General features: G+C 40.5%; 1 protein-coding gene across 1 annotated transcript in view; it reads right to left on the bottom strand.

Annotated features, from left to right (window-relative positions):
* Positions 1-25,683, bottom strand: part of ndrg4 (NDRG family member 4) — a 62,314-nt gene that overhangs the window by 7,233 nt on the left and 29,398 nt on the right. The window contains exons 11-13 of the mRNA XM_084671692.1: positions 21,929-22,032; positions 21,755-21,811; positions 21,622-21,673 (exon numbers count right to left, since the gene is read on the bottom strand). Of these exons, the coding sequence (XP_084527818.1) occupies positions 21,622-21,673; positions 21,755-21,811; positions 21,929-22,032 (213 nt within the window). The remainder of the gene's footprint in view (positions 1-21,621; positions 21,674-21,754; positions 21,812-21,928; positions 22,033-25,683) is intronic.

The following is a 25,683-nucleotide window of genomic DNA, read 5'->3' as shown; positions in this document are numbered from 1 at the left end:
CCAGTCTGACCCTGTGTTGTTTTGTGCATCTGACAATAAAAGACTTGATCTTGAACTATAGAGGGTTTTCACGGCGCGTCATCAGACCGGAAGTCGCCATATTGGAGGCACTTCGCATCACAACAAAGCACAGGCACTGAAGTATATACTGAACATCGTCAAGAAAAATGGTTAATTATTGCTGTGTTTTACCAATTGTACCAATGGGACAGATCGAGAAAAACATTTGCTATATTATCGACTTCCAAAAGTTATTAAAAACCAGGGAGAGGAATGTCAGAGATTATCAAAGGAAAGGAGGCGCTTGTGGTTGGCAATGCTCAACCAAGATCTACCAGGGAAACAACACGATTGAGAGTCACTTGGCTACACCTTGAGTATCTCAATAATATCATACAGTTAAGATTAGGTTGGTTATTGCATTACTTACTTTGGCCTTCACAATACAACGGTTGTTGATAACTCGGTACTGAGTCTCCCTCACCCATCCACACACCATCTGGTTATAGGCCTCCAAACCTTTGTAGGATTTAAGGTCTTCCGCTGTGTATGGGCTCGGCGAGAAAACCAGGTATAGTTGACTATATTGGGATATGCAACTGAAGGAAGAATCACCGGGTCGTCACGGATCCAAGAGGGAGCTTACACTAACTCGTAGGAATCTGCACCGCCAATAAATCGTAATTTCTCGAAATATCGCACATTTTCTTGTGGTCCAAGTCCTTCCCTACATGCCTTTGCATCTTGGACACGTTTGTATTTGCTTTTCAGTTGTTTGGACATGGCAACATTCACTTAAAGTATCCAAAGCGCATAACACTCCACTGTACTCCGTTCAGTTTTTTACACCGAGTGCCTCCACAATGTCCGCGCATCCGGGTTACAGTCCAGAACGTGACGTCGGGGAAAACCCTCTATTGCGCAGCACAGAAACGCCTGTGAAAACCTGCCCACCTTGACGCATGAGCTCCTTCGAAAATTAATTACCTTGGGTCAATATGTTATGTGTTCTTGTTGTTAGTCCGTGATTATTGTCTTATTATTTGAATATTTTAATTATATCCCTTCAATCATCAGCTAAATGTAATGTATAACAAACTTAAGTCACTTGCACCACATCAGAATTTGATTTCTGATTTCTGATTCTGATGTATAACAAACTAAAGTCACTTGCACCACATAAACACTAAGGGCCCTATTTTAACGATCTGAAAGTATCAAATGCGAAACGCAAGTAACTTTGTGGGCGGAACTGTTGCTATTATACCGGCGGGATAAATGAGTCTTGCGCCCGACGCAAATATAAAATGGGTTTGTCTGAAGTAGCTACATTACTCATAGGTGTGGTTTGGGAGTAACGTGTAATAAACCAATCAAAGCGTCATCTCACATTCCCTTTAAAAGCAGGCATGCTTGTTCCATGGCAGATTGCTATTATAATGGCGGATTTGCCAGGCGCACGCCAGGAGCGGTTCAGAGCCGAGGAGACCGACGTTCTCATCAGGACCGTAAAAGACGAGAGAAGTGACATTGTATGGGGATGGAAGAAACCCACCCAAATTAGCTTCGTCCATATACCTGTGTCTTGCCCCTATTGGTCAAACAGGTTTAATCCATCATTACTGCAATTAGTGTGAATAATTTGGGTAAATGTGTACGCTAGATTTATGCCTTTTTTCACATATTCATGGACAGCACAATGATTTCCCTTGAGTGGTAATATATTTGCATTGTAATTATGTATGGTTTGGAAAAATGGGGACTGCAGCGTCTGTGTAGATGGGAGAAGCAAAGTGTATGTGCGTTGTGCACACATTATTGCCAAGAATGCGCCCTTAAAATTGCAGCTGAATAACGCGCCACTGACTTTAGACTACGTTTTTCCTGGTCTGTGGCGTAATTGTTTTTTGAAACTGCAAAATAGCACCAGGGAATGTTTGCGCCTCCTTTTTTCGCTGGATGCAGTAACTAACAAGAAATAAAAAATTGATCGACAGTAGTACAAAATTCAATAGCCTGACAGAGTTACGAGCACCAGAACATTATTTGGGTATCGAAGCATGTAGCAAATAGTAGGCTACTTATGCAAAAGCATAAATTGCGTGTTAAACGTAAACATCGATAGCCAAACAACTATCCTGGTCCACGTAACTCTGTCATTATCAGGAACTTGATCGTTTGGTTTGGAAGCATTTGTGTTAACAATTCAGAGTCATGACTTGCACTAGGCTACTCTTTATTTTAATCAGAGTCATTCCTATGAAACAATCTTAGATATGCTGTTAATGTTTCACAATATTAAAATAAGTAGCCTATGCGCACACTAAAAATGCAGTTGAAGGAAGCAGGACTTTTCAGAAGAAAAAACGAATTGTCCAGGACAGAAGTAAGGTGAGTTCAGGTAATGTGGGACATCAGGTAAAGTGGGACAGTTATGCATTTTGATGATTTAATATGTGCAAAACTGACATCCAATCACCAGAGCTGATCTTGACTGTAAATACAACACTTCTAGTCACTATGCAGTGGTTTTTATTTGTCTGACATCATCAGAGTAGGCGTGATCTGGCTTGACAAGAAGCCTATACAGAAAAAACGCATCGAAAGTTCAGCGGCATATGACATCATATTTCTCAATGATAAGGCTGGCAAAGGAATTTAAATGAAGTTACAATGAGTACTATTGCAGCATATTGAAGGGGTTTAACCACTGATTGAAACACACAAAAACATTTGTAAAATAATGCTTTATTAGAAGAAAAAAAGCATTTAATGTGACTGTCCCACATTACCTAATCATGTCAGTTAATGTGGGACAGCATTTTTCAGGTAAAGTGGGACATCTAGTAATGCTGTGTTTATGCTATAAAAATAATTTAATTCGACAGTTGTCAAATGTTTTATACCAATGCATCATACTGCACTTAAGTTCCCAACTAAATAACAACTTACACTGTCATTGAACCAGCGCTTTCAGACTTGTAAGCGTGACCGCAAACGTTAGTCCAACAAAATGCTAACGCAGCGGGACTAGCTAGCTTGCACATAGACTGCAGATCACTAAGGCTTACATCAGTTACACTTTATGCCTATTGTATAAGTCAACCCCCACAACTAAATTAATCTTGCCACACCCTTGCACCTAGTAGTGTTGTATATAAACTAATAATTATTATATCAGCAGACTAGGACGACAGACAATGACTGTCCCACTTTACCAGACAAGCTGTCCCACATTACCTGAAAATGCTGCCTGAGTGAGAGAGGGGGTCATGTTATGTTTGAAAGTGTGTAGCTTCTAAAATATTGTGTATTCCCATTTCATTCCAGCATGAAAATGTTCCTAAGCCCTAAAACGATTTACAAAAACACCACTGGGGCGAGTTACCAGTTATTTTGTAAGTCTACTGGAGCCTCTACCAAAAAGTGTCCCACATTACCTGAAATCACCCTACTTTCATTATTTTCCCCATTGATAGCTAGCCAGCCACTTAACCTACAGTTGTCAACTTGAGACCAGTTATAGCTAACATACCACATAATGGAAGACGAATGGCGTAGTGGTGGCAGTGATTGCAGACGTAGCAGTGATTGCAAGCATAGCGACGTAGAGGTGGCAGTGATTGTTAGCTTTGCAGACGTAGCTACGTAACGGTGGCAGTGATTGTTAGCTGTGCAGACGGGTCACACGTGCTAATGCAATGTTTACAAAGGTAACGTCCCCGCTACGTTGCCGCTATCAAAGTTCCCTCATCACCCCCATTAGGAACCAATGATAAAAAAGCTGAGACGACACTGACATTGTGGGCAAAGCTTGTCTACATTGTATGCTGTTTGGGCGTGTGAGGGCACTTGTCACCCCCAATAAACATACGCCTCAAATACGCGCGACCTACACCTACGTGAACACTACGCCTAACTGTTTGATTAGATATCTAGGCGTGTGCACAGGTAGGTGTTATGTGTGCTGCACATCCTGACACTGTCACTTTCAGCTACTGGTTGCATTATCAGCAATATTGCACTATTATACTTAACTTGTCTTAGGTTAGTATAGGTTTATAAGGTTATTATATGTTATGTGTATTAGAGGTGGTTGTATACTGTATTGAATATTGTATATTATTTGTATATTAGGAGGTTTACAGTATTTTATAGCTTATTATAAATGTAATCTATGTTCTGTGTACTTATATGTTATACCAGGTTGCTTTGCGTTGTCTTGTCCTAAGAATTTCAGTGCCCAGTCTGACCCTGTGTTGTTTTGTGCATCTGACAATAAAAGACTTGATCTTGAACTATAGAGGGTTTTCACGGCGCGTCATCAGACCGGAAGTCGCCATATTGGAGGCACTTCGCATCACAACAAAGCACAGGCACTGAAGTATATACTGAACATCGTCAAGAAAAATGGTTAATTATTGCTGTGTTTTACCAATTGTACCAATGGGACAGATCGAGAAAAACATTTGCTATATTATCGACTTCCAAAAGTTATTAAAAACCAGGGAGAGGAATGTCAGAGATTATCAAAGGAAAGGAGGCGCTTGTGGTTGGCAATGCTCAACCAAGATCTACCAGGGAAACAACACGATTGAGAGTCACTTGGCTACACCTTGAGTATCTCAATAATATCATACAGTTAAGATTAGGTTGGTTATTGCATTACTTACTTTGGCCTTCACAATACAACGGTTGTTGATAACTCGGTACTGAGTCTCCCTCACCCATCCACACACCATCTGGTTATAGGCCTCCAAACCTTTGTAGGATTTAAGGTCTTCCGCTGTGTATGGGCTCGGCGAGAAAACCAGGTATAGTTGACTATATTGGGATATGCAACTGAAGGAAGAATCACCGGGTCGTCACGGATCCAAGAGGGAGCTTACACTAACTCGTAGGAATCTGCACCGCCAATAAATCGTAATTTCTCGAAATATCGCACATTTTCTTGTGGTCCAAGTCCTTCCCTACATGCCTTTGCATCTTGGACACGTTTGTATTTGCTTTTCAGTTGTTTGGACATGGCAACATTCACTTAAAGTATCCAAAGCGCATAACACTCCACTGTACTCCGTTCAGTTTTTTACACCGAGTGCCTCCACAATGTCCGCGCATCCGGGTTACAGTCCAGAACGTGACGTCGGGGAAAACCCTCTATTGCGCAGCACAGAAACGCCTGTGAAAACCTGCCCACCTTGACGCATGAGCTCCTTCGAAAATTAATTACCTTGGGTCAATATGTTATGTGTTCTTGTTGTTAGTCCGTGATTATTGTCTTATTATTTGAATATTTTAATTATATCCCTTCAATCATCAGCTAAATGTAATGTATAACAAACTTAAGTCACTTGCACCACATCAGAATTTGATTTCTGATTTCTGATTCTGATGTATAACAAACTAAAGTCACTTGCACCACATAAACACTAAGGGCCCTATTTTAACGATCTGAAAGTATCAAATGCGAAACGCAAGTAACTTTGTGGGCGGAACTGTTGCTATTATACCGGCGGGATAAATGAGTCTTGCGCCCGACGCAAATATAAAATGGGTTTGTCTGAAGTAGCTACATTACTCATAGGTGTGGTTTGGGAGTAACGTGTAATAAACCAATCAAAGCGTCATCTCACATTCCCTTTAAAAGCAGGCATGCTTGTTCCATGGCAGATTGCTATTATAATGGCGGATTTGCCAGGCGCACGCCAGGAGCGGTTCAGAGCCGAGGAGACCGACGTTCTCATCAGGACCGTAAAAGACGAGAGAAGTGACATTGTATGGGGATGGAAGAAACCCACCCAAATTAGCTTCGTCCATATACCTGTGTCTTGCCCCTATTGGTCAAACAGGTTTAATCCATCATTACTGCAATTAGTGTGAATAATTTGGGTAAATGTGTACGCTAGATTTATGCCTTTTTTCACATATTCATGGACAGCACAATGATTTCCCTTGAGTGGTAATATATTTGCATTGTAATTATGTATGGTTTGGAAAAATGGGGACTGCAGCGTCTGTGTAGATGGGAGAAGCAAAGTGTATGTGCGTTGTGCACACATTATTGCCAAGAATGCGCCCTTAAAATTGCAGCTGAATAACGCGCCACTGACTTTAGACTACGTTTTTCCTGGTCTGTGGCGTAATTGTTTTTTGAAACTGCAAAATAGCACCAGGGAATGTTTGCGCCTCCTTTTTTCGCTGGATGCAGTAACTAACAAGAAATAAAAAATTGATCGACAGTAGTACAAAATTCAATAGCCTGACAGAGTTACGAGCACCAGAACATTATTTGGGTATCGAAGCATGTAGCAAATAGTAGGCTACTTATGCAAAAGCATAAATTGCGTGTTAAACGTAAACATCGATAGCCAAACAACTATCCTGGTCCACGTAACTCTGTCATTATCAGGAACTTGATCGTTTGGTTTGGAAGCATTTGTGTTAACAATTCAGAGTCATGACTTGCACTAGGCTACTCTTTATTTTAATCAGAGTCATTCCTATGAAACAATCTTAGATATGCTGTTAATGTTTCACAATATTAAAATAAGTAGCCTATGCGCACACTAAAAATGCAGTTGAAGGAAGCAGGACTTTTCAGAAGAAAAAACGAATTGTCCAGGACAGAAGTAAGGTGAGTTCAGGTAATGTGGCACATCAGGTAAAGTGGGACAGTTATGCATTTTGATGATTTAATATGTGCAAAACTGACATCCAATCACCAGAGCTGATCTTGACTGTAAATACAACACTTCTAGTCACTATGCAGTGGTTTTATTTGTCTGACATAAAAACAGCACAGGAGTCGTCGGAGACCGTCTTTGATGTTTCCCAAGAACACATTGTTTCCAACGTGATCAAGGTGGCGGTACATCCACATGAAACCGTGTCGTATTTGGGGGTGTTGAATGCTCCCCATGCCACGGTCGGCCAGGAAGCTAGACATCGCTGCGTTGACTCGACGTCTTGCCCTGTCGATACCAGAAGCGCTGGTGCTCCTCTGATACCACCAGACGCAGCATTCCAGGATATCCGAAAACACCAGCAGAGTGTTTGGGAACATCTCCATGATGGCCCCCAGGTCTCGCTTCATCCGCCTCGTCAGGTCTAGCCCGGTCACTTGGCTGAGGTTGTTTCTCCCGACGTGGAGCACCATTATGTCCGGGCTGGGAAGCATGCCACGCTTCTCACGGAGCTTAGGCACAAGGTCTGCCCACCTCATGCCCCTCACCCCTACCCATTCAATATGGCACTCCAGTGCAAGGTCGGGGTACAGTCCGACCTCCTCCGCGTGTCGCACAAGCCAGTATACCAACAAGCTGCCAACGATCCAGACATGGGGATGACTTTGGTTTTCCATGGGGTGATATGATCCAACATCTGCCTCTTATATACTAGCTGGCTTCCCGCTTCTTCTTTTTCAAACAATGCAAGGCTAACATCTGCCTGTTTATTTGCCGCCTGCGTCTGTGTTGTTTTTATTCACAATATTCTCATTGGTTGGCCATGAAGACAAATAGCTCTATATTATTTCTGAGACACTCGCGTCCTATTTTGTCATTTTAATGCCCTGAACGGCATCATTTGAGTAATGAGGGCAAGTGCAGGCTTATTGGTTCAGGGCTCCAGACTGCGACCAAATGGTCGCATTTTGCGACCAGTTTTTGAGACAATGCAAGCATTTTTTACAAACACTCGCACATGTGCGACCGACAAATTTTGAATTCATTGAGTGTGCACATGTCAGCACATGTTAGCAACGACACAAATACGACGTTCTAGTATGACAACGATATCAGTGTTTCTTCTGCATTAGTACCGTAGCTAAAAGTCTAGGAAAGTTGAGGCTATTTTTCGCTAGGTACCTATAAACCTAGCTAAAAGTCTTGGAAAGTTTAGGCTATTTTTCACTAGGTTCCTACGAACGTCTTAATCTGCCAGACAAATGGATTCCCCTTCGTTCTTTTGATGAGCAGTTTCACAAGCCCTTCTTACCCGGCGTCATGGAGCCTAGCAGCTAAATACTTATTTAGCACTAGAGTTGCTACTACCTGTGTTTGAGCTGTTGCGCTGTTGCGCTGTTATACTCAGCAAGTATTGTGTTGTAGTGTCGGAGGACTGATCGAAAAGTGCATCATACATTTAAGTCATTTAGCTAAGACTTGCATGTACAGTAGGCCTACGTAATGTCACATTAAATAATGTATTTAAACTCAAGCTTATATGGTGCGTCGCTGTATATCAGTTGTAAAAATGACAGTAAAAAAAACGGACCCATCTGCAACCGACACAGGCACACCCCACAATTTCCCCAGAAATTGTCCCAGGGGCGATTGTAGGATCAGACCTTTAGGGGTGCTCATGAGAATGTGACATGAATACAGTGCCTTGCAAAAGTGCTAAACGTAAACCCCCTTGCTAATATAAATCCCTAATTTCACTGGATAACAATTAATACATTTATGTATTATTATTAGTGCTGTCAGTTTAACGCGTTATTAACGGCGTTAACGCAAACCCAAATTAACGGCGTCAATTATTTTATCGCGCGATTAACGCTCTTTTTGGCCTAGCAAACTTTGTAGTTTTTTTCACATGCTGTTGCAACAACTACCGACGTTAGAAAAACTACAACACCACACCGGATCTAGCTAGACCGGAAACAAAACAACAGGCACGCCAAACACTCGTTTGGCTTGCGAGCTGGCTAAAGAGTAGTAGCAGAGCCCGTTTACGGATATTAGACATTCTCTGGTAGTAGGCTAACGTTACGTTTTGAGTGGATGACGAGCGCGAGATGCCGAAATGGATGCCAATAAGATTCTGAATGGAAAGTTTGCTTTTAAAAAGTTGCCAAATGGTTCTATTGACAAGACCAGTGATCTGTGTGTTTTGTCGTTGTAAACTGAGCTATCATCGCAGCACGTCCAGTCTGAAATACCACTTGATGGCCAAGCACACAGCTGATGCGAATTCTCTGCCCCCTCGTCAAAGCCAGGCGATTGCAATGTTGTTTTCAATAAAAAAAATATTTGCACAAAGCAATCCGAACCACTTTTCTATGTTGATAAGAGCATTAAAATTTGAAAAAAGATTGGGACAAAAAGAAATCAGGGACATTTAGAATAGATAAAAATGTGCGATTAATTGTGATTAATCGCGAGTTAACTATGACATTAATGCGATTAATCGCGATTAAATATTTTAATCGTTTGACAGCACTAATTATTATGCAAAATATTGAATGAAAACTAAGGATGTCCCGTTCTTCATGAACTACCAGCATCAAATGATAATAAACAATACATTTAAAATATATTATTTTTGGGGTGCTGAGAATAAATTAAGGGGTGCTTGAGCACTCCTATAAAGGGTCTAAAATTGCAACTGAATTGTACCCTCTCTAGTTACATTAATAAATGCATTAGGTCAATATAAGGTGTGCCCCTAAATTTTCTGCTTGCGCTCCTAAAATGTTCAGGCAAGGGCTACTGTGCTCCAAGTAAAAAAAGTAAGTCTGGAGCCCTGTATTGATTACTTAAAAAACTTGATGTTTCATTATGCAAGATAGAGGAGCCTAGTTAGAGAAGGATTTAGCAGTTTTATTATTACATTAGCCTATTTTATTTATAATTTTCAGAGTAACCTCAAACCTTTCTTTTGTCTCTTTGACCTTACATTTTCTTTGAGGGCTTAGTGGTCTCGGTTTACATCATTATTTATAGCGACATCATTATTTATAGCGAAGAAGCCTACCGGACACTGTTAGCTCACAATGTACAAAGAATGTTCCTGCAACAAAGTTGTTACTTAGTAACCAGTCAGCTAGACCAGCGGTTCTCAAAGTGGGGGTTGTCGGGGGGTCGTTAAAAATGTTTGGAGACGAGATGATTCCTGCCTGACAATTCAAATATGGGAAATAAAATTCCCATGTTTCCTGCCTTAATATCTTTGCCGTCCAATCACCGACTTTATTTCTGAAAACTGCCAGATACTCATGACAACTTGAGCTCAAAGCACATATGTTTGCACAATGCACAATGTTTTACACATTGGTTAAGGGGTTACTGGGAGGGGTAAATAAATGTATCGTCAACAACGGCAGCCCTTGTTTTCCGAGACGGAGCCAGAGCGGATACCATGGGAGATTGCCTACAGTAGATTTACAGCTTCGAATTGAAATCAGAGACAATATTATGCCTAAAGACAAATTTCTTAATATGTGTTGTCAATATTGTCAATTAAAAGTCTAAAATGTTTACTTACGAAGCATTTGTTTGTGGGAGTGACGCAAGTTTTTTAGGAAAGAATTACGTGTCCGACAGGACAGGCAGCTATGACGGTAGTAGTAATAGCACTGTTAAGCCTCGATTTGAGCATATTTCTAGAAAACTTGGAAAAACAACATTAACTAGCTAGATAATGTACACTTTAAGGTAAATGCACATGCCTTGTTTGGCCAATTCGGTCGATTGTGGAAGAAATTCGAACGTTTTTTAGTTATCGAGAGGAGTTTCCAGCCATAGTGCTAGCTACTTTTGGGGGAGGAGAATTCCGGTTTCCCCCATGTTTCCACTAGTCACGAGAATAGGGGGTCGCCAAACGTCACCACGGAATTTTGGGGTGTCGCCAGGGGAAAAGTTTTAGAACCGCTGAGCTAGACCATATGCTAGACGCCCAGCAGAAGTTTGAAGTAACAAAGAATGCTTGTGAAACAAAGTTGTTACTTCCCCTGCAAGAGGGAATGGTGATCAGCAACCTCATAGTTGCATCAAAACGAATACATTTGGCAGACCGGTGTAAAAATTTACCTAATTGTCAGTAACAAGGCAAAATGTGATATAGACCTGCTGTGTAGAGAAGCTGCCCCGGTAAATTGTAGGCTACTACTACTAGACTGTCTCAGTAGCGATTGCGTTGGTTGAATTCGATTTAACATTACTTCCATTGTACGGTCAAGGCTGAAATGAATTATTTTCATGAACAGACAAAGTTTAGGCTGTGGCAATGGAGTTCAGTTTAGTAGACACTACAGTAGTACTGTAAACAGCTGTGGAGATGTTTTTGTTAGCCACTAGACTAGGCTACAGCGTTGCAGTGAGCTACACTGGTTTTGAAACCACAGGCAATGATAATTTCACCCACAAATCGTTTACTTGTAATCTAATGTCATAATAAATCCTACAACGAAAATGTATTTGTGAGGAATGTTAATTTTAACGATTGAAAACAGATGCATCATAGACCGCTGTAGTATGTGTTGCCCGGGCAACAGAGGCTAATGTCATGATCCTATTGCTTCAGTGAAATAGTAGACTACTGTTTACGAAGGTAGATGTACTTCCTTAATAATATTAGCTGATATTGTACATTACATTAGCTTCACTTTTCGCCACAAAAACTTAATTTCTACTTAAACCGCGCAACGGAACGTAAATCCCAATACAAGTAACTCAATTGCTACCAAGACAAAATGTTTGACACCTAGGTTGTCTATGTAGTCCAAACAAAGTTTTAGGGGGGCAAAAAGAATAATAATAATATATATGTGAGATAACAATGGTTGTGCCCTTGCCAAAGGCAAAGCACACCCAATAATATATATGTGAGATAACAATGGTTTGTGCTCGCCGAAGGCAAGCACACCCCAATTATATTAGCAGACCAGGCTGACAGACAATGACTGTTCCACTTTACCAGACAAGCTGTCCCACATTACCTGAGTGAGAGAGGGGGTTATGTTATGTTTAAAAGTGTGTAGCTTCTAAAATATTGTGTATTCCCATTTCATTCCAACATGAAAATGTTCCTAAGCCATAAAACGATTTACAGAAACACCACTGGGGCGAGTTAACAGTTATTTTGTAAGTCTACTGGAGCCTCTAGCAAAAAGTGTCCCACATTACCTGAAATCACCCTACGAAATTCCATAATGGTTGTTTGGCTATCAATTTTTACGTTTAACACGAAATTCGTCAATTCTGTCAATCAATTTCTTATTTCTTGTTAGTTATCCTACTGTATCCAATCAGCGATAAAGTGTAGTACCAACCCTTTCAGTTTTGAGTTAATGTAATGTTGTTTCCCATTTGGGGGAGCGTGTCTTTGTACTGGGGGGAGATGAGCATGTCATCCTATTTGGAGGAAGTTGACTTGTATTTGGGGGGATTGTTTTCATTTGGGGATGCACTCTACTAGTGGGTGTGATTTGCATTTCATGGCCACCGTAAATGATACATGCGTCGGTGTACAAAGTCAATTGCGCTGGGTGCAAGATAGGGCTTTAAGTCTTACAGTTTGATCGATATCTAGGCGAGCGCACAGACAGGTGTCGTGTGCTTTGCATACGCCTGTGCAAACCTGCCCGCCTAGACGCATGAGCTATTAAGGCATGGTTTAGATCGCCGTTTCAAAATGCCAGTTTTTTACAGTCACTAGGACACATTTTTTCAATACTAGGTAACTCTTTCAAAACTCTTCACACAGGGAGCACAACAGAAGTATATGTGGACTAAATTGTGGATCATTTATCATTGCTTTGGCACAAAATGCATTCAATGACTACTCATTTTTTAAATTATGTTCATTCTTTTCTCACTTCGACACAACAACCGCCAAAGCTCTATGTACCTACAGGCTAATTTGCACATGCTTACATACTGTTTTCAAAACAATAACATAATACAAAAATGAATAAGACAGCAACATTTCTACAGTAATATTGTGATGAAATATATTTTGAATCTAAAAATTAAATGCTATTAAAGAGCAACCACAGCTGATTCTCATTGTAGCTGAACACCTACACAGGTGTTACTCTTTCAATTTCATTACAAAAGGAGACGTCAGAATAGTTTTGTATTGTAATGTAAACATGGACCCAGCCAAAGATAGAGAAGTGGCTGAAAGAGGAAGAAGAGTGACTGGGAGAAGGAGAGGAATATGTATGCGTGGTGAAAGAAGAATAAGAATAAGATCAAGAGCTGTAGTCTCAGATGAGATTAGAGCTACTGTAATTGATCATTTAATAAATCATTGTTCCTCAGTGAGACGCTGGTCAGAGAGTGCAGCCAAATTTGCAACGCTCAACAGTGGCATCTATTGTTAGAGTTTTCCGGCAAACCAACAGGTAACTTGTATTCTGCAAGGGCATCTGACTGAGCTGCACATTACAGAAGTAAATAGAGTAAAGCTTCCAAACCCACCTCTGTGTAATTGGGGCGTCAGGTGGCTGAATGGAATTGGGCTAGTAATCAGAAGGTTGCTTGATCGATTCCCCACAGTGTGAAAAATGATGTTTTGTCCTTGGGCAAGGCACTTCACCCTACTTGCCTCGGGGGGAACGTCCCTGTATTTACTGCAAGTGACTCTGGTTAAGAGCGTCTGCTAAATGTAAATACTTGATTTTGTGTTTCTGCTTAGGATGGTTACCTCACACAGATGGGAGAGGTAGGATGTTTACTAATGTGCAGGAGACTGCCATTATTGATATGGTTATCAGAAAAAAATTCACAAAACTCACTGACATTCGAGGCGGACAACATTACTTTTGCAAATATTCACAGTGTGAGCTGTTGTTGAACAAAACCAAACAAACACAAAGCCACATTTTAAGGTAAGGAGAGTGTGGATTTATTATAGAATGATTTTCATCATTGATTTCATTTTCATCTTTGTGATTGAGGTGGGTTTCAACTTGGCCAAAACACGGCGACAAGGAAGGAATGTGATTGGGAAGAGAGCCACAGTGGATGTCCCGGGCCAGAGGGGTGCCAACATCACAATGTGCTCAGCAATATCTACTGATGGACTGCTGTTACACAAACCACTAATTGGGCCATACAACACTGAGCGTCTCCTTACGTTCCTGCATGATCTCTATGGAAGGGTTGTGCTAGGTGAGGAAAGGGATGCAGAGAGAAGAAATTAGCCAACATTTATAAATGTATGGGACAATGTGGCATTTCACCACTCCCGTGCAGTCACCGAGTGGTTTGCAGCCCATCCCAGAATGGTGTCACTTTTCCTCCCACCTTACTCTCCATTCCTCAACCCCATAGAGGAATTATTTTCCTCATGGAGGTGGAAGGTCTATGACCACCATCCACATGATCAAATGTCCCTCCAGAACACAATGAATGCTGGATGCCTGGACATATCAGCAGAAGATTGCCAGGGATGGATCAGGCATGCCAGAAGATTCTTTCCTAGGTGTATTGCCCTAGATGACATCAGATGTGATGTGGATAAGAACCTGTGGCCAAATATTGAAGACTGAGTACATTAGCATTCCTATTGTATCTGCATCATGTCTGATTCATTCCAATAAAGACATATTGCAGTGAATTCTAAACAGTAGAGAAGTGTCCTTGTTTTACAAAAGAACATATTGTATAATGATTCCTGTCGTTAGTGTGTTTTTTAGGTCATTGTACTGTGGGTGACAAAGTGTTGGCTTTTTTGTTGGCTGTCAACCTTTGCTAGTGTTATGAAAGAATTAGTTGATTTGAGACATGTATGAAATAATTTGGTAGTTTTAGTGCATGTTGAATGTGAAATTAACTGCTGTGCTGAGCTGAAAGTTGGTTAGGAGAACTGTGTGAAGAGTTTTGAAAGTGACTGTAATAAACTGTAATGTTTTTAATGGATACATGTCCCCTTCCTGCGCGCACGCCTTATCAAATGTAATATGCACAAACTAGAGGGTATAATTTCTGGGGGAACACTCTAGTAGTTAACTAGCTCTACAATTTACCAGGACTAGGTCTGAATCTAGGAGCAAAACAGAGCATAGCTGCTAGCTGTAGGTATATGCAGGTAGCAACACTAACGTTGTAAGCTCCTGGAACGTAAATAAAAATACATGCAATGTAATCGCTACCAAGACGAACCTTTTGACACCGACATGGTCTATGTAGTCCAAATATTGAGGGATCCTTAGGGGTGGGAAAATAAATAAATAATAATATATATGAGAGAGAACAATTGTGTGTGCTCGCCGAAGACAAGCACACCCCAATTATGCCTGTTTATAGACACACAACATTTTCTATCAAACTGTATGGCACATGTGTCAAACTCAAGGCCCACGGTCCAAATGTGACCCGCCATGTCATTTTATGTGGCCAGTGGAAGCTTAAATGGTGTATTGAAATAAGTGTACGTTGCTTTACAGCAGGCATTGACCATAAACTAAAATCTCTCACAATGCATTTCGATTATGTTACGGCAAAGTGACGACATCCCGTCTCGAGAAAGCAGTGTATGCACAACCGAGGTGAAATCAGTTTCATATTCGAGATTCAACAGACATTTATATTTGTACCTCCATTAAGGCTCTGCATCATATTTAAGGACCAGGGTAAAAGAGTAGAGAGTCCGAATGTTTCTTCAATATCTTTGTCAAAATCTACCATAAACTTCAAACTTGTTGCACATTCTTCTACTACTGACTGACCAATTCATCCAACCTTTGGTTTGGTGATAATATTGATTATTGATTAACCCATAGCCAATAAATCAATAAAACTCAAATTTTCCAGTATTTCCTCAATATCTTTGTCAAAAATGAACATTAAAACTTGTTTCATATTCTTTACTACTAGCAAACCAAGTTGTCCTACCTTTGGTTTGGTGAGTGATGAAGTTGTCAAAAATGAACATAGAAACTTCATCAATGTTAATTTTTTTCCCCTTTATTTAGCAAACATGTCAACAAAGTGAACAAAAACATTTATACACTGTCACTTTCAGCTACTCGTTACTTTGCACTGTTACTTTCAGCTACTCGTTATTTTGCACTGTCACTTTCAGCTACTGGTTGCACAATCAGAATTGTTGCACTTCACTGTACTTCACTTAGGTTAGTATAGGTTATTATGTGTATTAGTGATTTAGTATATTGTATTTAATTTGTATGTATTACATGTATATTTTGGAGTTTACTTATTTAATTTAGCTTAGCATAGGTGCAATCTAAGTTCCGTGTACTTAATGTCATGTTATGCCAGATTGCTTTGCGTTGTCTTGTCCTAAGAATTTAAGTGCCCAGTCTGACCTTGTGTTGTTCTGTGGATCTGACAATAAAATACTTGAACTTAAACTGGTTTACCTAATTACAAAAATAATAGAGAGAGTTATACTATTAACTCTATATTAATTTTTCATTGTTTTATTAGCTATGGGTCAATCACTGATCGACTTTATTACCCAACCTTTTTTTTACCACCAAATCATCCAAAAGGTTGGACAACTTGTCTAGATACTAGTAGAAGAAACATGCAACAAGTTTGAAGTTTCTATGTTCATTTTTGACAAAGATATTGAGGAAACACAGAAATATTGGTGTTTTTATTGATTTATTGGCTATGGGTTAATCAATAATCATCTTTATCACCAAACCAAAGGTTGAACAACTTGTTCAGATAGTAGTAGGAGAATGTGAAACAAGTTTGAAGTTTCTGTGGTCATTTTTTACAAAGATATTGATGAAATTCTGGAAAATGTTTTTTTTAAATTGATTTATTGGCTATGGGTTCACTAATAATCAACATTATGACCAAACCAAAAGTTGGACAAATTGGTCAGACAGTAGTAGAAGAATGTGCAACAAGTTTAAAGTTTGTATGGTCGATTTTGACAAAGATATTGAACATTCGGACTGTCTACTCTTTTACCCCGGTCCCTAAATATGATGCGGAGCCTGAACAGAGGTACGAATATGAATGTCTGTTGAATCTCAAATATGAAACTGATTTCACCTCAGTGTATGCACATGAGTGTTAACGCAAAGTTTAACTGGTTGAAGGCAATCATGGTTTGAATGACAGCACTCCAATGCAAACATACCCCATGCTAATTTTCAGCCAAGGTCCTCGGGCATTCAACCCAAGTTGGTATCGCTCTCAAACTTGGTTAGAGTACTCAGCCAAGCTAGCATGTTTCTGATTCCTGTGACGGCCTCCTCAGCTGTCAAGTGGCTACCCCTGGGCCCGGTGGTTTCCTCCTTCTTTAATAGGACATCAGAAGAGAGAGACGACCCTTCTGTTTTTCCAAAGCACGCTTTTGTTTTGAGTTGTGGCAACCTTTTGACTTTTGTTAATAAACCCTTCAACACAACGCTCACTATCATGAGACGCTCAGACACATGTACACTGACTTACTGACTTACATACCTCACATTTAGTTATGTTAACTTAGTATTCTTTAAATAAATTACCACTGCATTAGTCCTCGCGCCTGTGTTCCCCTTTGCCGGGTTCATGACATTCCCTGTCAACAATTTGGAGCCAGAAATGATAGACATCATCTTCACAAGACAAGGTTTTACCAATGGAAAACCGCAATGATTATTTCACATTAAGTTCAAAAAGCTATTCTGCACTCCAGGGCCGGTCCTAGGCATAGGTGACATAGGCAGCCGCCTAGGGCGACATCAAGAGGGGGGCGGAAAATTTGTCCATGAAATATAGCTGCAAGCAGCGATGCGGGTTCCTCCGCAAAATGGCAAAATATTATGAACATGTACACTGCAGAAGATCGAGACTTGGACAACAAGAAAGCAAAACGACTCCACGTTTGGCCAAAAACAATTCCAGACTCTCAGTCAATGCACATCTAACTAAAGTCATGTGGGCAATTGGGCTTGGGCAGTGTTCATATTCAGCTCCTTGCAAGAAAAGCCTGTGACAGTTTAGCAGCCGACTCTCTGGTCCCATTAAACTACACAACATACGCAATCAGGGTGACCAAAAAGATTATATTATCTAACCAACAATAACATTACAAACATCTAACTGAACAAACACAACAACTGAAAGTCTTTGCATTTTTGGACATGCCGCACTGCATGCCGGGTACCCAAGGGTGCCGACGCTGATTATCTAGCTGTGCTCTGACTGCGTGATATGAATATTAGTTTTTGGTCAGCTTTGGAACAAAGGTTAAGAAAAGGTTGACATGCCAAGGTGAAATTGCATGAAATTGCGCATGGTATTTCAGAATGATGTCTGCCTGTTTAACTAAACAAGTAATCAAAATTATGACAGACTCAGTGTGGCTGGATTCAAACCTACTTTGCAGGTCACCGTTCCAGCTCGTTGAGCTATTCTCAGTGTTGAGTATTGGCATGTTCAGTTACTGTACAAAAAAGTAAGCTGTTTCTCCTGTGGTAAGTGTTGTTAGATTCAGCCAAGGTTGAAACAGCTCTAATTCAATCATATTAACATACCAAGGTGAAATTGTTTATGGTACTTCAGAGAGATGTCATCTTGAACCCTATTAGGTTTGAAAAACCATCAGTCAAAATTATATTTGATTTATTGACACAAAGAAATTGAAGCAATGTGTACATTTACATAAATACACCTCTTTCAGCCATTTTGTATTTGATCCAATTGCCAATTGAGCCATTCCCAGGCATGAAATACACAAAGTTCAGTAACTGGATAATAAAAAAAGCTGTTTCTCCAATGGCGAGCATTGTCAGATTTGGTCCAAGTTCAAACAGCTGTAAATCAGTCATATTTTGACATATCAAGGTGAAATTGTTCATGGTACTTCAGGGGCGTGTCACCTTAAAGCCTATTAGGTTTGAAAAACCATCATTCAAAATGACATTTGATTTAGTGACACAAATATATTGAGGCAATATGTACATTTGCATAAATACACCCCTTTCAGCCATTTTGTATTTTATTCAATTGCTATAAGTTTTTAAATACGTCAATGATACATATCTGTACAAAATTTCAAGTTATTAGACCTTTGGTTCAAGAGAAGAGGAATTTTGAATGTTTTCCCAAATTATCACTGTACAGGAAAATCCATCATGGCGGACCTTATGGGTCCTTGAGGCTTTTTTGTTTGCCATGAGAAATAAGGCATGCATCCTTACGGAGGAACCCTAATAATAATACAACTAACGAAAACAATAGGTTTCCTCCTGACGGAGGAACCCTAATTAACCGTCCCGCACCACCGGCAGAGAGCGCCGAGTCACATATCAGTGTTGCGGTTGGGGGGTAGCCCAACCGGGGGCGCAAATCTAGGTGGCGGGGGTGCTGTTCATACATCTCGCCCAGGGCGCCGAATGTGCTAGTGTAACGGTTGTATATAGGTTCTGTTAAATTCCTGCTTAAATGGGGACAGTGCCATTTGATTGCGTCACCTTCACATTGCGCCGCGCTAAAAGCAATGTATTATGGTTAATCCACAGCAGAATTTCCGATAACTGCCGTGGTGAGTTGCATGTTAGACGCTGCAGATACAAAATGAGCCTAGATGCTTTAAAGCCACCACACAATGTTAAATGCTACTGTATTTTTGTTGTAATGAAGTTTAGAGATGAGTGCCGTTTGTTTGGCGTCGAGTGAGACGTTAAATTCGGCCTCAAAGTTAATGCTAATTGTAGCTCATTTTCCGTTGTTGCTAGCTAGCTACTAATGCTATTTCTTTGTCTGCCTTTGCGTGATGTAGGGCTATTTTTTGTTTTTGTCTGCAACGTTGATGTGCCTGTCCTGACTCGGTCTGGTTTCCCTGTGTGCAGGTAACTGTCATTGAATGTGTACTGTACTTAAGTTATGTGAAATTGATTTTGTAAAAACAACCACTCCCACTATACAATCACAGTTAACAAATGAATAAAGACAGCAGAATTTCCAATAACTGCTGTGGGCTATTTTATGTTTCTGTCTGCAACGTTGATGTGCCTGTCCTGACTCGGTCTGGTTTCCCTGTGTGCAGTGTGCAGATGCAACTCCATAACACACAACCTAGTGAGACTGACACATAGAGGACCCTCACACTGCTGCACTTAAACGAAGGGCACGCTGCGAGTGCTTGCATTCAGTGTGGAAATCCCTATCTAGCATCAGAACAAACCCAGAATACGTCCTAGGTTTGGGCTAGTCCTCGAATGTTTACAACGCCTGGCTCCGTGCCTGATTAACGTCTCAAAAAGCAGTCTCAAGCAGTCTCAAAAAACAAAATATATCAGGCCTATCAATATAAAAAATAATACAATCCCCTTCCGTAATCATGATACCCCCCCAAAAATGTCACTGCACCCCCAGTCAAAGCAGGCTGCATCCAGCCCTGGATGGAAAGCACTTTCAATAAAGATAGGAAAGCGAATGTTTGTGCTTCAAGGAGAAAAACCAGTATGTATTTTGTGTTATAAGGCAATGTTGGTCGTTAAAGAATACAATCTCTGTCGGCATTTTGACACCAAGCACAGAGATAAATATGCCAAATGTATCCAGTCAAGAAAAACAGCAGATTGTCCAAGAATTAAAAGGCCGGACTGCAATTGCAGCAGAATAGGCCCTATGTTCACAAAAGCTACAACTAAAACATTATGGGCCTCATTCTCGAACACAGTTAAGAAGAATTTAAGAAGGAATTTCTTCTGAATTGGATTTAGGAAAACATTTGGCATTCATGAACGTTTTCTCATCTGGGATTTGTTCTGAACTACAGAAAACTTGATAAAAAAGCTTAGAATTGTATTTTTGATATCAAGAATTCTGATTTTGGATATCAAGAATTCATTGGTTAAATGATAAAACGGCTTGCCATAACAGACATCCTCGGATTTAAATAATTATAAAAATTAACCTTGCTTAGTGTGCACACTGTTAGATCCAGTGGAGAACAATTCCACTGCTCATCTTACTGGTATGATGTTGCACCGATGCACCTGTGCACCGCTTGCTTTTCACTTGGACATAACTTACGTTCCTGTTGCTTTCCTAATTGTGTCGATTCAGATTGCACACGTCACTGCTGTTGCGTGCCCTTATGAGGAGCTGTCGGGGGGGTGTATGTATGCAAATTCAGGAGCACGAGGACGTGCTTTCTTCTTGGGGAGCACAGCGTAGAAAACTTCTGCTGCGTAGGAACATATTTTCAAGCATTCATGAATATGGCAGATGTTTTTCTTACGTATTTTCTCCGAAGCCCATAAGAAACATTTCAGAAGAAACTTCAGAAAATGTTAGAGAATGAGGCCCTATGTTTTTACATTGTTACATCATAGTTACAACTGGCCCTTTGAGGGCAACCATAATGTTGATGTGGGCCTCTGTGAAAATGAGTTTGACACCCCTGCTGTAGGTGTTCAGCGCTTTCTAAAACTCGCTAGAGTAGCTGACGCGTCATTCGCGGTGAACGGACTGTGTGTGTGTGTATGTGAGTGTGTGAGTGTGTATATGTGTGTGTGTGTGTGTGTGTGTGTGAGTGACAGCAAGGACTGGGGTTGACCCAGATGTTTCAGTAGCCACAATACTGCAGACATGAGTCATACTGCACAAACAGGGGAAAGGAGAGGAGGGTAGAGAAGATGGGAGAAGAGGAGATGGGAGGAAAGGAAAGGAAGGGAGATGGGAGGAGAGAAGATGGGAGGAGAGGAGGGGAGGGGAGAGGAGGGGAGGGAAGATTGCTAGGAGAGAAGATGGTAGGAGAGGAGAAGACGGAAGATGGGAGGAGAGGAAAGGAGGGGAGAGAAGATGGGAGGAGAGATGGTGAGAGAAGAGAAGATGTTAGGAGAGGAGGGGAGGGGAGAGATGATGGGAGCTGGAAGTGAGTGGATAAAGTTTGCGATGGAGATGAAGATGAACTCACCACTCCCTCCTCGGCTGGGGCATTGTCCCCCACAACCAACATGACAGGGCACCTGGAAGGAGGGGATGATAGTCACACTGCTGGCTGAGTTCAGGGGCATTAAAGAATTGTCTGCTGGTGGAGGGTTGCTCACCTCAGGGTCTTGGCATTGAGCACTGTCCCACTGCGGTTCATCTCCAGGTCCCGACGACTGAGAGATACAGAAGAGGGCCTCAGCCAGACAGTGTGTGTGTGTTGGGTGCATGTGTTGGATGTGTGTGTACTGAGTATGTGTATGTGTGTTTGTGTTGGGTGTGCGTGTGTGTACCTGTTGTACATGTTCCAGAAGAGCTGAAGATTGAACTGGTTGATGGTGTTGTTGATCTGTTGTCTGTAGCTCTGGACCAGCTCTGTGTTGTTCATCAACTCCTCCTGAAGAGATAGAGGAGAGACTCGATGAGGAGGGAGGAGATACCACAGAGAGATCAATCAATCAATCAACCTTTATTTATAAAGCACATTTAACACAATACAAATTGATCCAAAGTGCTGTACATAGTGTATAGCAGAACTACACTATAAAACAACAATTAAAAGTTTCCAAAAGCTAAAGAATAAAAATGTGTTGTTAGAGTAGATAAAAAAATATCCAATGAAGGAGCAGACCTCACATGATAAGGAAGAGCATTCCAAAGCTTTGGCCCTGCCCAGAAAAAGCCAGATCATTTGTAGCGAAACCGTGACACATTTAAAAGCAAGTGTTTTGAAGATCTGACTGCCCTAGCAGGACAGTATGGCACAATGAGATCACAAATATACCTTGGTGCACAGCCAGACAATGCCTTATAAACAAACATAAGGATCCTAAAATCAACTCTAAACTTAATGGGAAGCCGTTGAAGGGATGCCAAAACAGGAGAAATATGATCCCACTTTCTAGACCCAGTCAAAAGTCTTGCTGCTGCATTTTGAACAATTTGTAATCGAGATAGTGTAGAAAGAGGAAGACCACAATAAAGAGAGTTGCAATAGTCTAATTGTGATGTTACAAATGCATGAATTGCAACTTCTAAATCTTTGCTTGAAAGAAGATTCTTCAACTTTGCAATAGATCTTCAATGGAAAAAGCTTCCTCTAATAACAGCACTAATTTGTTTGTCAAAAAATAGGGAAGAGTCAAAGATCACTCCAAGGTTTTTGATTTGTTTGCATACTTTTGTTGAGGGAGGACCTATTTGGGCTTTCAGAGCAGGAGTGGAATCTGCCGGGCAGGGGCATAGCCAGAATTTTTTTTTTGGGTAGGCCTAGACAAATATGGATAGGCATCTTTTCAGTTTTTTTTTACTTATTTACTTTGTGATGTGCACCCGGACCATACATTTTTCGGAGATATTTTTGTTTTTGAGTAGGCCTTAGAACAAATTGGGTAGGCCTGTGCCTACCCAGGCCTATGCGTGGCTACGCCCCTGCTGCCGGGCAATCCAGAATTAAAACCTGTTTTATTGTCATTTAACTTCAGAAAGTTACTTGTCATCAACCTCTTTATATCATCTACACATTCCAATAACACATCAAATGAAGCAGTGTTTTCAAACCTTACTGGAAGGTAAAGCTAAGAATCATCTGCATAGCAGTGATATGAAATGTTATACTTCTGAAAAATGAGGGCAAAGAGGACATATAAAGAGAAAACAATAAAGGTCCCAAAATAGATCCCCGGGGCACACCAAACAGAGCAGGCGCAGATGACGAGGAACAATTGCCTAAATTTACAGACAAAGTCCTATTTTCTAGGTAGGAAGTAGTGCTGCCGGTTAAACGCGTTACTAACGGCGTTAACGCAAACCCATTTTAACAGTGTACATTTTTTTATCGCAAGATTAACTTTCTTTTTGGCCTAGAAAACCTTTTCGCCTGCTGTTGCAAAAACTACTGACATTAGAAAAACTACAACACCACACCGGATCTAGCTAGACCGGAAACAAAACAACAGGCTTGCAAGCCATAGTAGGCTAACGTTACGTTTTAAGTGATGGCGAGCGCGACATGCCGAAATGGATGCCAATAAGATTCTGAATGGAAAGTTTTTCTTTAAAAAAGATGCCAAATGGTTCCATTGACAAGACCAAAGTGATCTGTGTGTTTTGTCATTGTGAACTGAGCTATCATCGCAGCACATCCAGTCTGAAATACCACTTGATGGCCAAGCACACAGCTGATGCGAATCCTCCGCCCACTCGTCAAAGCCAGGCAATTTGCCTGCAATGTTGTTTTCAATTAAAAAAAACATTTGCACTGAGCAATCCGATCCACTTTTCCATGTTGATAAGAGCATTAAAATGAGAACAAATAAGGGGCCAAAAAGAAATCAAGGTACATTTAGAATAGATAAAAATGTGCGATTATTTGCGATTAATCGTGAGTTAACTATGACATTAATGCGATTAATCGCAATTAAATATTTGAATCATTTGAAAACACTAGTAGGAAGCAAACCATTGTAATACAGTGCCCTTGACACCCACCATGTATTCTAGCCATTCAAGAAGAATGTTGTGGTCAATGGTATCAAATGCAGCGCTCAGGTCTAACAAAACCAGCACAACAACACAACAACCTGAATCTAAAGCAAGTAAGATATCATTCGTAACCCTCAACAGAGCTGAATCAGTGCAATGTAATAACCTAAAGCCAGATTGGAACTTGTCCAAGATATTAAAGGAATTCAAATAAAACTGGACCAGTGAAAAAACGTATTTCTCTAAAAGCTATAAAGCTATAAAAGGCAGTTTAGAGATTGGTTGAGAATCACTGCACATTTCTGGATCAAGTTGAGGTTTCTTCAACATAGGTTGCACAATTGCATGTTTAAAACTAGCTGGAACAACACCTTTGGTTAAAGAGCTGTTTATGATAGCGGTTACCATATGACTAACGGTAGAGAAAACATCCTTAAAAAGATGAGCCGGGATGATATCTAATTTAGAACCAGAAAACTTCATAGTAGAGATTATATCAGATAGCTGAGTTTGAAAGACAGGTTTGACAGGCAACTCATAGGACAGGGCAGTTGCAAGTGACAGGGTTTAGAAGGAACAATGGAGCTTCTAATATCATAATTTTTTTTTGTGAAATGTTTGAAAAAATATTCACAAAGCTTAAAAGAGGCCTCAGATAACATAGTCTTAGGCCACGTTTACACATAGCCGGGTATTTACAGAAACTAATATTTCTTCCCCTCTGTTTTCAAAAATAACATTGTACACACAAGTACGTTTTCAAAAAAATTTCTGTTTACATGAACCCGCATATACGCCCCGAGCGCCATTGTTATGTTTTGAGTTTGTTGCTGTTATGTTTGAAGTTTGTTGCTGGTGCGGGTGGCATGGTGACGTCATTGCTCTCAAGTGTTTCACGTCTTGTTACATTGTTTCATGTTTCAGTTGACGCAGCTTCTGTATCATAATTGTTCATGCCTACATAGCTTGTGGTTCATCAATGGTTTTTGGCCCCTTTAATAGCATCTTTGGTAAGATATTGTGGTTTTGAAATGTTGTGGTTTCACCCAAGATAAATATCTGATGTAAAAGTTGTTCTTATGTATGTGTTTAATACTAGCGAAGCTCCAGCTGTGTCCGTTTGATACGGTTGTCAAGGTTACCAAAGTAAACATTATTTATTTAGGTAAAACTGAGCTTTTCTCATGTTTTCTAAATGTCCAAACTTTCTTAATAAGAAATGTATATAGCATGCTGTCTCAGTAATATCTTCATTTTGTTCTGAAACAATACTTGTCCTTACTTAGTATCGTTTGACTCAACTAGACTAGAGCTAGTATGTAGCAAGTATGTAGCATTCTACTCCGTGCTGTACTGTATAGCCCAGCTGTTCGTACTGTACTGTACAGTTTAATGATTTATTTGTTTTATGAGCCAATCTGTACATCAAAATGCTTCTGTGTTTATTTTGCAACATGTCACTGATACATTGTTATGTATTCTCTCCAGTTTTACCTTCTAACACTTTCAATAAACCAACGATGTTGGAGGAACACGTCTCCGGTGGATTGTTTGTGGGAAGAGT

This window comes from Hypomesus nipponensis, chromosome 14 (assembly GCF_054491055.1).
Source record: "Hypomesus nipponensis isolate SF chromosome 14, ASM5449105v1, whole genome shotgun sequence".
NCBI lineage: Eukaryota > Metazoa > Chordata > Actinopteri > Osmeriformes > Osmeridae > Hypomesus > Hypomesus nipponensis.
Note: the sequence above shows the minus strand (reverse complement) of the source record. Positions and strands in the feature narration are given on the sequence as shown.